This window comes from Pteropus medius, unplaced genomic scaffold (genome assembly GCF_902729225.1).
Source record: "Pteropus medius unplaced genomic scaffold, Ma_sr-lr_union100, whole genome shotgun sequence".
NCBI lineage: Eukaryota > Metazoa > Chordata > Mammalia > Chiroptera > Pteropodidae > Pteropus > Pteropus medius.
In genome coordinates, this window is record NW_024349797.1 from 23,009,112 (window position 1) to 23,022,312 (window position 13,201).

The window sequence follows — 13,201 nt, forward strand, 5'->3', positions numbered from 1 at the left end:
TCTTGGTTGCTTCCAGGTTTTTGCAATTATGAGTAAAGCTGCAATAAACATCTGTGTGCAGGTTTTTATGTGGACATAAGTTTTCAACTCCTTTGGATAAACACCAAGGAGCGGGCTTGCTGGATTGTGTGCTTAAAAGCACCTTTAGTTCTGTGAGAGACTTCAAAGCTGTCTTCCGAAGCGGCTGCACCATGTGCATTCCCTCCAGCCGCGAATGACGGCCCTGCTGCCGCACAGCCTCGCCAGCGCGTGGTGGTGTCCGTGTTCTGGATTTTGGCTACTGATAGGTGCATGACTTATTTTCTTTTACACTAAAAAGGAATACATACGCACTAAATAAAATAAAATAGCAAAAAATGTGCTCCATCTCCCAAGTTAACCGCTGTTACGTGAATTTCCTGGATGTCTGTTAGTCTCTGTAAACATAAACATATCTTTTTTTTAATGGTCATATGTGGGTGTTTCATAGTTTAAGCATTTCTAAACACTGCTGCAGAGAACATCACTGAATTGGGGTTGATAAATCAAATAGTACATGCATTTTAAATTTTATAGATTTTTTTTCCATGTTTCATGTAAAGAGTTGTATGAGTGTGTGTGCCTATTTTCCAAAACTTCCCTAGCACTGTATTCTTTCTTATAAAATTGTTTTAAAAATTATTTTTATTTGTGGCAAAATAAACAACATAAAATTTACCATCTTAACTGTTTTTCTTACATAAATATTTGTAACAGCCAAAAAGTGGAATCAACACAAATATCCCTCGACAGGTGAGCAGACAGATCGACCGCGGTATCCCAACATGGCGGAGCACCCCCTGGCAGCAAAAAGGAAGGGGCTGCTGGTGTGTGCCACAGCTTGGACGACGCTCAGTCCCAGGCCTGGTGACGCAGCCCGTCCCTGACGGTAGCATACCACGTGATTCCGTTTGTATGGCATCCTTGGGAAGACAGACCACGGTCCACCTTGACCATTCTTAAGTGCGTGGCTCAGTGTTCTTAGGTTCGTGCTGCCGTGCAGCCAGCTTCCAGAGCCCTTCATCTCACAAAATGGAGACTCTCCCCGTTCAGCAGCTCTACGCTTTCCCCTCCCCCAGTGCCTGGCAGCCACCATGTCACTTTTTGACTCAATGATTTGACTACTCTAGGTATTTCGTTTAAGTTGAATCATACAGTATTTGAGGGGTTATGTTTGTGTGTGTGTGACTGGTTTATTTCACTTAGCATAATGCCCTCAAGTTTCATCCATGTTGTTAACATGTCACAATTTCCTTCATTTTTAAGACTGAAAAATATTCCATCATGTGGCTGTATACCGCATTTTGTCTACCATTCAGCTGTCAGTGGATACTTCGATGTTTTCCACATTTCGGCTGTCGTGAATAGTGCTGCTGTGAGACCCTGCTTTCCGTTCTTTTGGGTATACGCCCAGAAGTGGAATTGCTGGATTCGGTAAATCCCAGTAACTTCACCCCTGGCTCATATATTTATTCTTCTGGTGAATCTTAGACTTGGTATCAAGTTCTCTCCAAAAGTATCTCAGCGTCATCTGAGTGTATTTAGTGAGAATTGGTTTCATTCATGTTTTGATTGCGCAGCTTAGTTGCCTGAAAGTGTCCCGTGCGTGAGCGATTCAGGAGCTTCGATTCTAGTGGAGAAAGGGGGAAATGAACATGTAAACAAATGATTTATATGTGTTTCCTCTAGATCAGCACTTGCTTTTCAAGTGTAAAAACCGAGCTCGGGAGAAGTCAAGTCAGACGCCTCAGGCCCCACTGCCAGGCAGAAGCCTAGCGAGGGCTCTGGCTCCAGTGTCGTGGTGACACGCGCCTGCCGTCATGTGCTGCTTCATCTGATGAACCGTGATTAACAACCTACAGCATCATTGATGTTACACTGCTCGCTGTGGGCCAGGTCGAAGTAAAACTTTAACAAGAAATACAACCTTTGGGATGTTCCTGGAAAATGTGCCTTGTAGAGACACATTTCATGTAGAGGAAATGTAAATAATTTCAAGTAGCATAGATGAGAACAGTAGGCTTTAAATAGTGTACAAAATGATTGTGGAAAACTGCTGGACGAGACAGTGACGTGGGCATCAGGAGGGAGTGAGGCTGAATCGTGTGGAATCTGGAGCGTGGGCCGATAGCGAGAGAAGCCACAAGTGTTCACTAGTTGGAGAAGCGGACAGTGGGTTCTAATACTGTTCTAGTATCGAGCGTCTCCTGTGTACTTTGTGCCCCGTTGCACCCCTCGGGGCCGTAGAAAGGGCGGCGTTTTCCTGGGTAGGAACCAAGGGAGTGTTGGAAGCAGTCGCCATTTGAGTGACGTGTTGAGGAATGAACGAGAGCGGGCTGCGCGAGGGCGCAGCGCATTCCACGCAGACGGGAGCGTAGTGTTCGCATTCGACAGCGCGAGGGCGTAGAGCGGAAGCACGGGCCTTATTTTGGAGACCTGCTTGGCTGTGACACGTGGTGTCCTGGGGGACTCGAGAAGCAATGAAAGTTCTTAAAAGTTTGGGTTTTATGTAAAGAAGCCGTCGGAGGTTAGCAAAACGAAGTGGACGTGTTAGTAACAGGAAGTCGCCAGAGGGTTTTTGACTAGGTAATCTTGTCGACAGAAGTATGTGTGGAACTGGGCCGGTCCTGGTTCCCGGTCTGGCTCACTTTCCTGTCTTAAGGAAAGACGTTTACCAGAGCAAGTGCAGTCAGAGGTACCAAAACGGTGGTCTGCGAGAATTCTTAGAGGGGAGTTTGAGAAGAGAAGGAATACTCTAAAAGTGACTTTTTATTGTTTGATTCTTTTTAAGGTAGTTTGAAAGAGATGAAGTGGAGCTAGTGGAGAAACCCGCGTTAGGGCCTCACCCCGCCCACGGGATCCGACCCTAAGCAGCAAACTTCCTGCACTCGATGGGGTCACCTTAGGCACAGAGGGAGATTAGCAAGGTGACTCGGCACCCGGAGGCAGACGGTCTCCCTCGGCATGCGTTACCTGTTTTATAGGTTATATAATCAATGCTTTTGCAGTTAGTTAAGTCTGATTGCGGTGTTTTATTTTGTAAAGATGAAAAACTGGTACAATGGTAAGCGCAGATCTCAGTGTTAAAATAGACAAAAGCGGAACTCATTAGCTGTGCCCAAGACAATCGAGCGGGATGATTTTTTAAGCTGGATGTCTATTAACTAAAGAACAAAATAACCTAACATGCTAGACATAGAGTTTCAAATTGTGTCAAAAGCAAAAGTCGTCGCTGCATGAGCACGTTAGACTTCAGTACACGTTTTCAGGATTGTGTGGTGTGTGACAGTTTCAAATCAGTGGTAAACGTCTAGACTTTCCTATAACGGCAGTCAGTGTCAGGAGTGTCTCTTCAGAGCGCCTCAGTGGCTTCCAGCCCACTGTCAACGGGGGCCGAGGGACCTGCCGGCGGCCACGAGGCCCTGCGCAGTTTGACCCCGCTCCGCCCTCCCGACCTCATCCAAAACCTGCTCCCTTTATCTGGGGTTCTCTTCCCGCGTGTCCACACGGCTCACTCCCTCAGTTCCTCCTGGTTGCCACTTAAGTGTCACTACCAGAGAGGCCTTCGGGGACCTCACGGTACGGCAGAGACCAGCACGCGTTACCTCCTCATGGCCTTCATTCCACTGACCCGCGGCGCGTGCTCGGCGACTCTCCACTGTGCTGGGAGCCGGCGAGCTGGGAGCCGGCGAGCCGCGAGCCGCGTCCGCTCAGCTCTCCCTCTATCCTCTGCTGGCATCTGTACCGTGCGTGAACTCGTCCGCTGAGTGAGAAAATGCTGGGGGTGTGGACGCTCCTGTAGGAAATTGGCAAATGCAGCCCTTGGGGCCGTTTGTTCTGCACCTGGGGTCACTGGGACTCCTCTCCCGGTTCCTTCTTTGCCACTCACCTTGTGGTTACCATTCACTCACTCGGGAGATTCGTGAGGCCACGTATGTGCCGGGACCTGGAAGAACGCTAGAGTGACAGTCTGAGTCCCTCTCCAGTGTAGCTTACAGTCTAACTTCCAGTCTAACGCAGGGGTCCCCAATCCCTGGGCTGTGGGCCGGTACTGGCCGGTGGCCTGTTAGGAACTGGGCCGCACGGCAGGAAGTGAGCGGCAGGCCCGCGAGAGAAGCTTCAGCGGTATCTGCAGCGGCTCCCCAGCGCTGGTGTCACCTCCTCAGCTCCACCTCAGGTCATCAGACATTAGATTCTCACAGGAGCACCAGGTCCTGGTGCCACAAAGGTTGGGCACCGCTGGTCTAAAGTTGCCCTGTTTGATTGACAGGAGGGAGAGTGTACCTCGAATTCTCACCTGTTCTTTGACTCAAGGCTAAGGATAGGATAAGCTAATATTGGCATTAGTTTTCAACTTTTTATACATATAAATGACTATCAAAGAAGCTCAAAGCTTGTGATTAAAATTATGTTTTTTTAGTGTGCGAAAATTATTTTTATCATTTTTATTCTCGTAAGTGCTTTACAAAACTTACTGGAAAAGACATAGAGCTAAATTTACACAGTAGCGGAAGCACTCCATTAAAATCAAGGATTACTTTACCCTTTAATCATATCAGTGAGTCTTATCTTCATCCTTTTAAACTTAAAAAATTTTCATTTTGTTATCATAATTTATCCTTTTTTGTCCTCATAGACATTTGTTTCACTTTTCACTACCACAGCTATACTACCGGGAACATCTTTTGACCTGTTTCTTGATATCCATCGGGAATGTAGATATTCAGCTCTGAGAGATCAGTGCCAAATTATTTTCCAAAGTGGTCAAACTGGTGTATACTGCTACCAGTAAAATGCAGAGTTTATGTGCTCCACGTCCTCTCCAATAATTGATATTGTCGGACTTCTACATTTTAGACAATACAATATGTATAGCGTGTTTCATACCAAGGAATTTTGCTATTTTTGTTAGGTATGATAATGACATTCTGGTTCTGTAAAAAATATGCCCACATTTTTAAAAGATGCATATCGATATGTATATAGAGGTGAAGTAACTGAGATTTACTTTAAAATTCTTCAGCAGATACCAAGCACATTTTTAGCTCAGTTGTCTAGACTGGATGCAGACACCGGCTACTGCCTCAGTGTTAAGTGCGCCGCTTTGCGGCTGGGTAAGAACATGCGCACCTGCTGTTGGAAACATGAGCCGATTATTTAATACAATGACAGTGTCGTGATGTATGGTGTTCTCAAGGGCTCAGAAAAGAAATTACCTATATACATAGGCTTGTTTTTATCTTTAAAAATAGCTTAAAATTTCATCTCCAATGCATGGAGATGACCACTATTAACATTTTGCTTTCATGTTGTTTCTCTGTGCTCATGTGCACTGTGATTCTAAGCACAAATGAATCATACTGGATACAGTAGTCTTTGAACTTTAATTTCCCTGTGATTAAAAATTAAACTGAGTTTTGGTCCTGACTAATATCCTGTCGTATAGCTTTATTTAACTATGTCCCCATTCTTGAACATCTATATTTTTTCAGTTTTTCTTTACTATAACACATGAGTAAGCAACACATGAGTCAGCAGAAATTTATAACGATCTTTTCCAGTAGAAAAGAAAGTCTTTCTTGATTCTGCGGATCACGTTTCCCAGTTAAGTGCATTCTTTTTTGCTGGCACTTAAGACAGTCGGGATTATTTGTGTAATTAATTAGCCAGACTTTGAGGTCTATGAAGGCAGAGACTGTTCTAATCATGGCTGTATAAGCAGTACTGGGCACACAGTAGGGCCAAAAGCGTTATTGAATCAGTGAGGAATAATTAATTGTAAAGCACATTAGTTGATTATAAAACATCACTCTTCTGCAACCACTTTGAAAGCTCAGATTTCTTTACTAGATAAAGACCTCCTCCCCTCCCAAGAAACAGGCGTTGAGAATGGTCGCACTGACAGTGGGAACCGTGCCGCCCGCACTGCGCCACCGTGCGGTGCAGCTTCCATTTTCAGAGCTAAAGAGAGCGAGGCCCCCAAAGGGGAAGTGACTTGTGAAAGTTTGCGGTGGGCAGAGCCTCGTCAGATCCTCGGGCACTTCCTGTGACCCTCCAGTGGCTCTGAGATCCCGTTTGAGATCCCTCTTTCCTGGGCCCTCGTGTATCGATGAGATGTATTGAGAGGAAGGTATAAGGAGCCACTAGGATTTGCAGGCTTTCAAATCCTTCTGTCTCCTTCCTCCCTGCCCATAACCCCTCAGCAGGAGACGGACTTAAAATTGATAATTTAAAAAAGAACTTTAGTCACTGAAAGGAAAGTTTTTTTGAGTGACTGAAATTCACACTCACAAATTCAGAAACCTCAAAATGTATTTCTTCTTGTTTGTGTGGTTTTGATATTGTCATAATCTTTTTAACACCAGAACCTTCAAATTTGGTGTTCGTCGAGATGATGTTTATCTCATTAAAATGGGAAATGTGATGAGTGCTTTTTACCCATGGTCTCCACACGTTAATATTATGCTCTAATACATTGATTTCCCAAACTGGCCCATCATAAATATCTGGGAGCAATATAAAAACATCTTAGAGTACAGTTGGTTCTTGTCTTGATCTGGGTGTTTCTTTTTCCAAGCCGTGCCCTCATATGTGAGCTTTTCTCTGTGCACGTCATATTATATAACAATAACTTACACATACGCCCATGCACATGTATACACACAAACATGTGTACATGTTTACACACATGGACATACAAAACAGAGTGGAGCCCGAGAGCTAGTATTTTGAAGATGTCCATCAGCCGGTCTCCACCGGCCAGGGCCGGGAGCTGCAGAATAGGACCCTGCCTTCACGGACTGCAAGCCCTGGGGTGCTCTGTCTTGCTGGACTGATTCTGTGGTTCTGAGCCGCTCCTCTTACGGCTAGTTGCATCTCACGAGTGTTCATGAAGGAGTTAACTTTAATGGTACTTTACGCGTGTATGTTTCGACTCCTGCTGCTTTGCGAAGGGTCGAGCAGGATACCTTAACGAGCAGGATACCTTAACGGTAGCGGTAGCGTTCTTGTTTATAGGTGAGAAAATGGCTCTGGTCTGCCAGTTCCTGATGAAGCCAAGGTCCTTCCTGCCAGTCTGTTCGCAGGCTGTGGGTGAACAAAATGTCAGCCTTTTTTTCCCCCTCTCTCTTTTAATGTCAAGAAGATGTCGTCTTTACTTATTAGAAGAGGTTCAGACTGTTTTGAGCATGGTTCCTTTCTTCAGCTCATTGTACAAAGCAAAACATAGGTGAGAGCCACTGAAGTTATTTTGAGTAAACAGTTGCCCACTTAGGGACTCAGTCATCAAGTCAGTTGACTTGAAGTGAAAGAGACCAGGGGGATGGGGTGTCGTCTCGCCCAGGGGCTTCGGGCATTCTCCAGGAGAAAGAGAGCTGTTTTGATGAGTCACAACATGCAAGAGGTCCACCTGTGCCTTTCTGGACGAAGCACAGATGTGCGCGTCCTGGAGTAGAGGTGGGCGAAGGGATGCTCTGATCCTTTTAGTGGAAGATTCTTGAAATGCAGCGCACACCCAAAAATTAAACTTAACATTAAAATGTTTAAACAGTGACTCCTACAGTGTTAGCCCTAGAAGACACTTTCAAGTCCTAACTGTCCCTTCTTGGACTGATGTGGAGACTGAGGCACAGGACGGAGGGGCAGAACTGATCTGAGGTCACGCAAACTGATGCTGGACGGGGGAGGGACACAGGTGCAGCTTGGGTGGGAATAGAAGCCAGAAGCTGACTTAAATGTGTGGCGTGGTAGGGTTCTCATATTTCTTATTTCCTCTTGATCAGATCGTCATCTATGAGACTGGGTTGGATTTTGTAGTATTTACGAGAGTGTCAGAGGGTGGGCGGAGCTTTTTCTGTAAACTGGGATTTTAACAAAACTACGTTAAGAAATAGCATGTTCATAAAGAAAGTGTATTTTATTACTTAGTAGGAAGGACTGGTTCGTTTTCTTTTACTCTTGTAGAGTCTCTGGCTTGTCTTGTTTCTTGTGCCCTTTTTTCCCTGGATATTCAGAGGGATCATTGAAACGTTAAGTGTAACATTATCTGTGTCCACCAGGGGGCATAATTGCTCTACTCTCATAATTTCAGCTCGTTTTGATTGTTACAGTGATAACTCATTTCTCATTTTAATAATACAAGGAGAGCCCACGATATTTGTTTTTATATTCTCAGAGAAAGTTTGGCATGCTCAGTTTGAGTTACAAGAGAGAAATGAATTTCCTTTGCAGTACCTAATGCAGCTCCAAATGTTATGATAGTAAAATTGTAAAAGCTGTATTAAGGCTCTGGCTTTGTCCTCAGCCCACCTTATGGTGTCAGCCTCTTGCTCTGCATAGAATACGCAAGCTCACAGGGCGTTTTGACTATCAGCGCCTAGGGGGTGGGATGGGTGAGTTAAGGTTACTGTGGCAGTTTACATCTGCTTTCTTCCCCCTTTTTGCAGTTGAATTTAAGACTGTTATTAGAGGTATGAGGGCAGGTAGTTCATGGCATTGAGACGTGGAAACAGATGAAGCCTGGTACAAGCCAGCCGTTTACTTGTACTGTGTTTCCATCATTTCCTCCATCGGCCACAGTTCTGTTTTCTTAACTCGTCCAGCGTAGATAGTCTGTGCTGATTAGCCTTGCTCGGCTCTCTCTGTCATGCAGAACGTTCTCATCTGTCTCCTTAACTCGAGAGCGATAGAGGCCCTGGAGTCACACACTCTGCGTTTATGTAAGTCCTTTTTCTGCTGCTTACCAGCCTTGTGACCCTGGCCAAATTATGTAACTTCTCTGACCCCTAGTTTCTTCATTTGTGAATGAGAGTGATGATATAATTATTGGAGGCTATTAAAACCATAATCCTTATAAAGCTTAGAACGCTGGCTGGCACATCATAAATTCTTACATGTTAAAGTACAGTTGTTACTTTATCAATATAACCGTTGAATCTTTAGAAACCTTTTCTTGATATATCGTCATCGTTACTTACTGATAATTTTGCATCCCCATGCTATCCTACTTCTAGACTATTATTTTATATATTTATGTTTTTCTTCTGTTGCCTGTTTGGTTTCTGTTGTTTCAAGCTACTGCAGGAAATAAGTTCATTTTTCTTTTGTGTTTTGGCCTGCCATTTGCTCCGATGTTCTGTACACAGTAAGGGTAGCTCAATAAATGTTTGATTAGGCTTTAGGAATTTTGTAGATTTTCTTGATGAGTCTCACACTCTACCTTTAAGGTGGTGTTACCCTGAAAACACACTTACTCACCTGTGCTTTCCATAATGGTAAGTTCTCGTCAGAAGAAGCCAGCGCTCTGTACAGTCTGTATATTTCTTAAAGAATTGGTGATGCCTTCTTTATCCATGATGCATATCTTTATCCATCATAATTTAAGTGGACAGTTCTTGTTTCCATAAGAATTTTCAAGTTTTTAAAAATACTTCATTATGTGATGATTTAGATTGTTTTTGAAGCAGAGCACACTTGATTCGGTGACCGATTCTTCTGATTCTTCTGGCACCCAGATGGCTCCCTGGTGCTGTCCCCTGTGCACTGGGGAGGGCCTGTGGGCACAGAGGCCCAGGCCTGGCCCGGGGAGATGTCCTGGCACTTCCTCAGGCAGCGGACTTTGCCCCTGGCCCTGACCGCAGCTCCCCTAGCGACACTCACTGCCTGCGCCGCTGCTCGCCCCCAGAGCAGACGACTCACCTTTCGTCTGTCAGAGGCCGCGTCAGGATCGCTGTTGCCGGAGATGCGTTCGGGGTCCGGGCTTTTGTTATCTGTGTTTCTAAGCCATTTGTTCCAAGTGGTTTGTGTTCCTCTTGCTTTCTCGTTTCTTCCTTACCCGCCACCCTAAGCGTCTGGTCACCCTTTGTTTTTCATGAGGGCTATTTGGAGTGGATTTTATTTTCTTAGGTCGAAAGCTCATTTTAGCTTAAGGGAATCACGTGGGAGGTTTTGGACAAGGCACACTTTCCATTTTCACCATGTCCCATCAGCAGCTCCTGGCATGCTCTGTCAAGGGCAAGGTAGGTGCTGGGGAAGCATCAGAGGTTCCAGAAAGTGTGACCGCTGGCCAGGTCCCTCTGATTGTTAAAGGGAATAAGCGCTCAGGACTATGCAGCGAAGGACGAGGCAAGGCCTGTCACCAGCATTATTTGTACAGATGGCAGTATTCATTGTGAATTGACTGTAGTCCAGAACATTCCGTGAGGAGTAGGGGTGTCGCTTTCACAGTTAGGTGATAACCCGGCCCTCCTGGGCAGAGCTCCTTCCTGGACTGTCCAGGGGCTGCGGAAGGGAAGGCAGCCTGAGAGGTACCGCCGTGCCTGTGCCCCTCATTCAGACGGGGCCGCGGCTTTCTTACCCACCCCCCACTCACCTCGCGTGCTGCCGTTATGCGGCTGGAAAAGAACCCGAAGTGTCGAATTGCGCATCCCGCAGCACCCCGGCACCCCAGCATCGCTTGGCAAGTGTTTGTCTATCTGTGTGGGACATGGGGACAATGAAAAGAGTGAAAGGTGGTGTTTTTGATAGTGTCACAAGTTGCCAGGTTCCCCGTACAGTCACCTGCTTCATCACACCTTCCAGGTGCCTGCCTGGTGGACATTCCAGGTGACATCATGGAAGTAGCTGTGATAGTGTCTCGTTTGCTTTAGGGTTGAGTCTTCAGCATGGTCTCGAGGAAAATCTAAAAGCCGTGTGGTTTTAAAGGCGGCCTTAGCCAGCACGCCTGGCTGCGTGCGTCGTGGTAAATATCACAGTGGCCTCGGCCACCACTGTCAGGATCCACGGCTGCAGCGTCTCCAGCGCCAGCCAGTGTTTATGTTAAACAGGAGAGCAAATGACAACCGTACATTCAAAGAATGCTTTTGTTTCTCTGAAATTTTCAGCTAAATCTTTTAGCTAATTCTGGTTGTTGACATCAGGGACAGCTTAATAGCCTCTGTTACTGATGCAGCAGCGCAGCTAGCGCAGAGGCCACCTGCCCGAGCCGCGGGCAGGACAGGCTCCCGGGGCAGCACGCGCTCAGCCCTCACATTTGCCTAGAGAGCACGAGACCAGCTGGTGGCCGTGTACGTGGCACACGCTCCGACTTGGTTCGGGCAGATAACTGTATCAGGAGAGCTGTGGCCTCGCAGATCTGAGACTGCGTAGCAGACATGTGGGGTTCATGCACCGTTCCCTCCTCACCCGGCGTCGAGAAAAGACACCTGTGAAGCAGACCTGCTCCGGGGTCGACCCTCGAGTCACTGTCGGTCCCTCTCTCCCTGCGGCGTTCTAGACCCGAACATTCCCACTACCCAGTTTTGATCATCTGAACCGAAGTCGTCATCCCCCCACCGCCCCCACGTGCTGCCATTGCTGTCTAGGTCCCCTCCAGGCCGAGTGCCACCCGTCCAGCAGAGCTCTGGCCAGGTGTGCGGAACCACCTGTTCATGCAGCCTCGCCTCACGGTAGTTTTTTTTCTTTTTTTTTAAGACCCTTAGAGCAATTTTCCCATATTTGGCACAGTCTACCCTATTGTGAAGTAAAAAGCAAGGGACACACTTTGGAGTAACGTCCTCCCCGGTTTTTAAAATCACCAGTTTCAGCTTTTGTGACAGACCGAAGTCATTTGGTTTGGCATTCGCCGACTCTCGGGTAAACTGGAATTTTACTACATTCTGAGCAAAGTAACCAGTCGGTTTGTAAGTACCTTAAATGTTAAAAAAGGAAATAGAAAACGAATGAGTGCCTCAGTATGGAAGTTAATATTGAGTTGCACTGTATGTAGTTACTATTCGAATTAAGTTGCCTTTTTTTATCAGTGGAAAATCTTTTCCCCCTAGTATTAGAATATATGCTAATAAAAGTGAAATATTTTTTCAAATTGATTTCTTTTTCCTAACTTGGTTGTCAGTTTTACCACAATTAGGAACGATGGTTGTGGCATGATCGAATAGCGGACTGACACTTAGAAGCCCTGACTTTTATTAGGTGTCTGCTGTGACCTGTCTGTGTAGCTGGGCACACGAACCTCTCAGAGCCCGTTTTCAGCCCTGTGAAGCGTAAGATCTGGGGGAGAGAGGCACCAGGGGCTAGTGCGAATAACTGTTTCATCTAATTTTATGCTATTTGACTTTTTTATAGTTAGGTATTCTGCTGTGTACTTTTATAAAAGAAAAAATCATCCAAAATATAAAGAGGTCATTAACAACTCTAAATTTTCTGGAAAGACTAGAAATGTAGAGAATTAGATTCATCTTGGGGGTGACGAAAAGCCTTCTAGAGAGTTGAGTCAGGGTGTTTCAGCAATTCACTTGGAAGCTGGCACCTGCTGGTTTGACTTAGTTCATAATTTATCTCTTAGATTTTTAAATACCTAACAATGAGTTGTTCTTCATCGACTGAGGACATGTTTTTACTTCTAAATGTTTACTTTCAGAGCATAATACTTTTGTGATACATAAGAGAAAATTTAAAGTAGAACCAGAGTTTTTAAAAAAAAAAAAAATGATGATCTCGCCATCCAGAGATAAGTACTGTTTATTTGAGTATATTTTCAGCCATTTCTCTGTGAGACGTGTGTTTGTAAGATCCACAGTGGGATCGTATTATCCGATTCTGTTTTGTGACCGTCTGCTTCCTAATGTTTATCTGGTGCCTGGCGGCCTGAAGCACGCTCAAGCCGCCCGCGAGTCCAGCGCTCACAGACTGCGCTCTGCCCGCGGTTGTTCACTGGCCTCTTGTCTTGTTTTTCAGTGGACGAATACATTGCCATTGCCAAAGAGAAGCATGGGTACAATATGGAACAGGTAAGGACGTGGCTTTCTTTCGTCGTTGAGATGGGTTTTTAGAGCTAACCCATTAAATGTGTTTTGTCGTGTGTGTGCAGTAGCCGCGTTTCTTCATCGCGGTTTCTGGGAGGTCACTCGTGGTCTCACACAAGGCCCCGGTCCCGGGTCGCTGTCTGAGGTGTGCGTGAGAGGCCCTTGGGTTTCAGAGGCACCGTGGATCTGCAGGCCTGCAGTTCCGGCGGCAGAGGCCCCGAGGGCTGGGTTCTTGGGCACAGCGCTTTCTCACTTGAATATGTGGTTTGTCGTTTTTGTGGTTGTGTGATAGTTTTTTCCTGACTCATGTTGTCACACAAATCTATAGTATTTTAATATTTATTGTTTGAATCACTTTCACGTTGTAAAATTGGACTAAGGCT

The 13,201-nt window shown here is 45.8% G+C and overlaps 1 protein-coding gene across 3 annotated transcripts in view; it reads left to right on the plus strand.

The window, feature by feature from the left end:
• The window catches only part of RCOR1 (REST corepressor 1), a 95,773-nt gene that overhangs the window by 65,648 nt on the left and 16,924 nt on the right, over positions 1 to 13,201 (plus strand). For all 3 annotated transcript variants that reach the window (XM_039884279.1, XM_039884278.1, XM_039884277.1), the window contains one exon: positions 12,751 to 12,803. In XM_039884279.1, the coding sequence (XP_039740213.1) occupies positions 12,751 to 12,803 (53 nt within the window). The remainder of the gene's footprint in view (positions 1 to 12,750; positions 12,804 to 13,201) is intronic.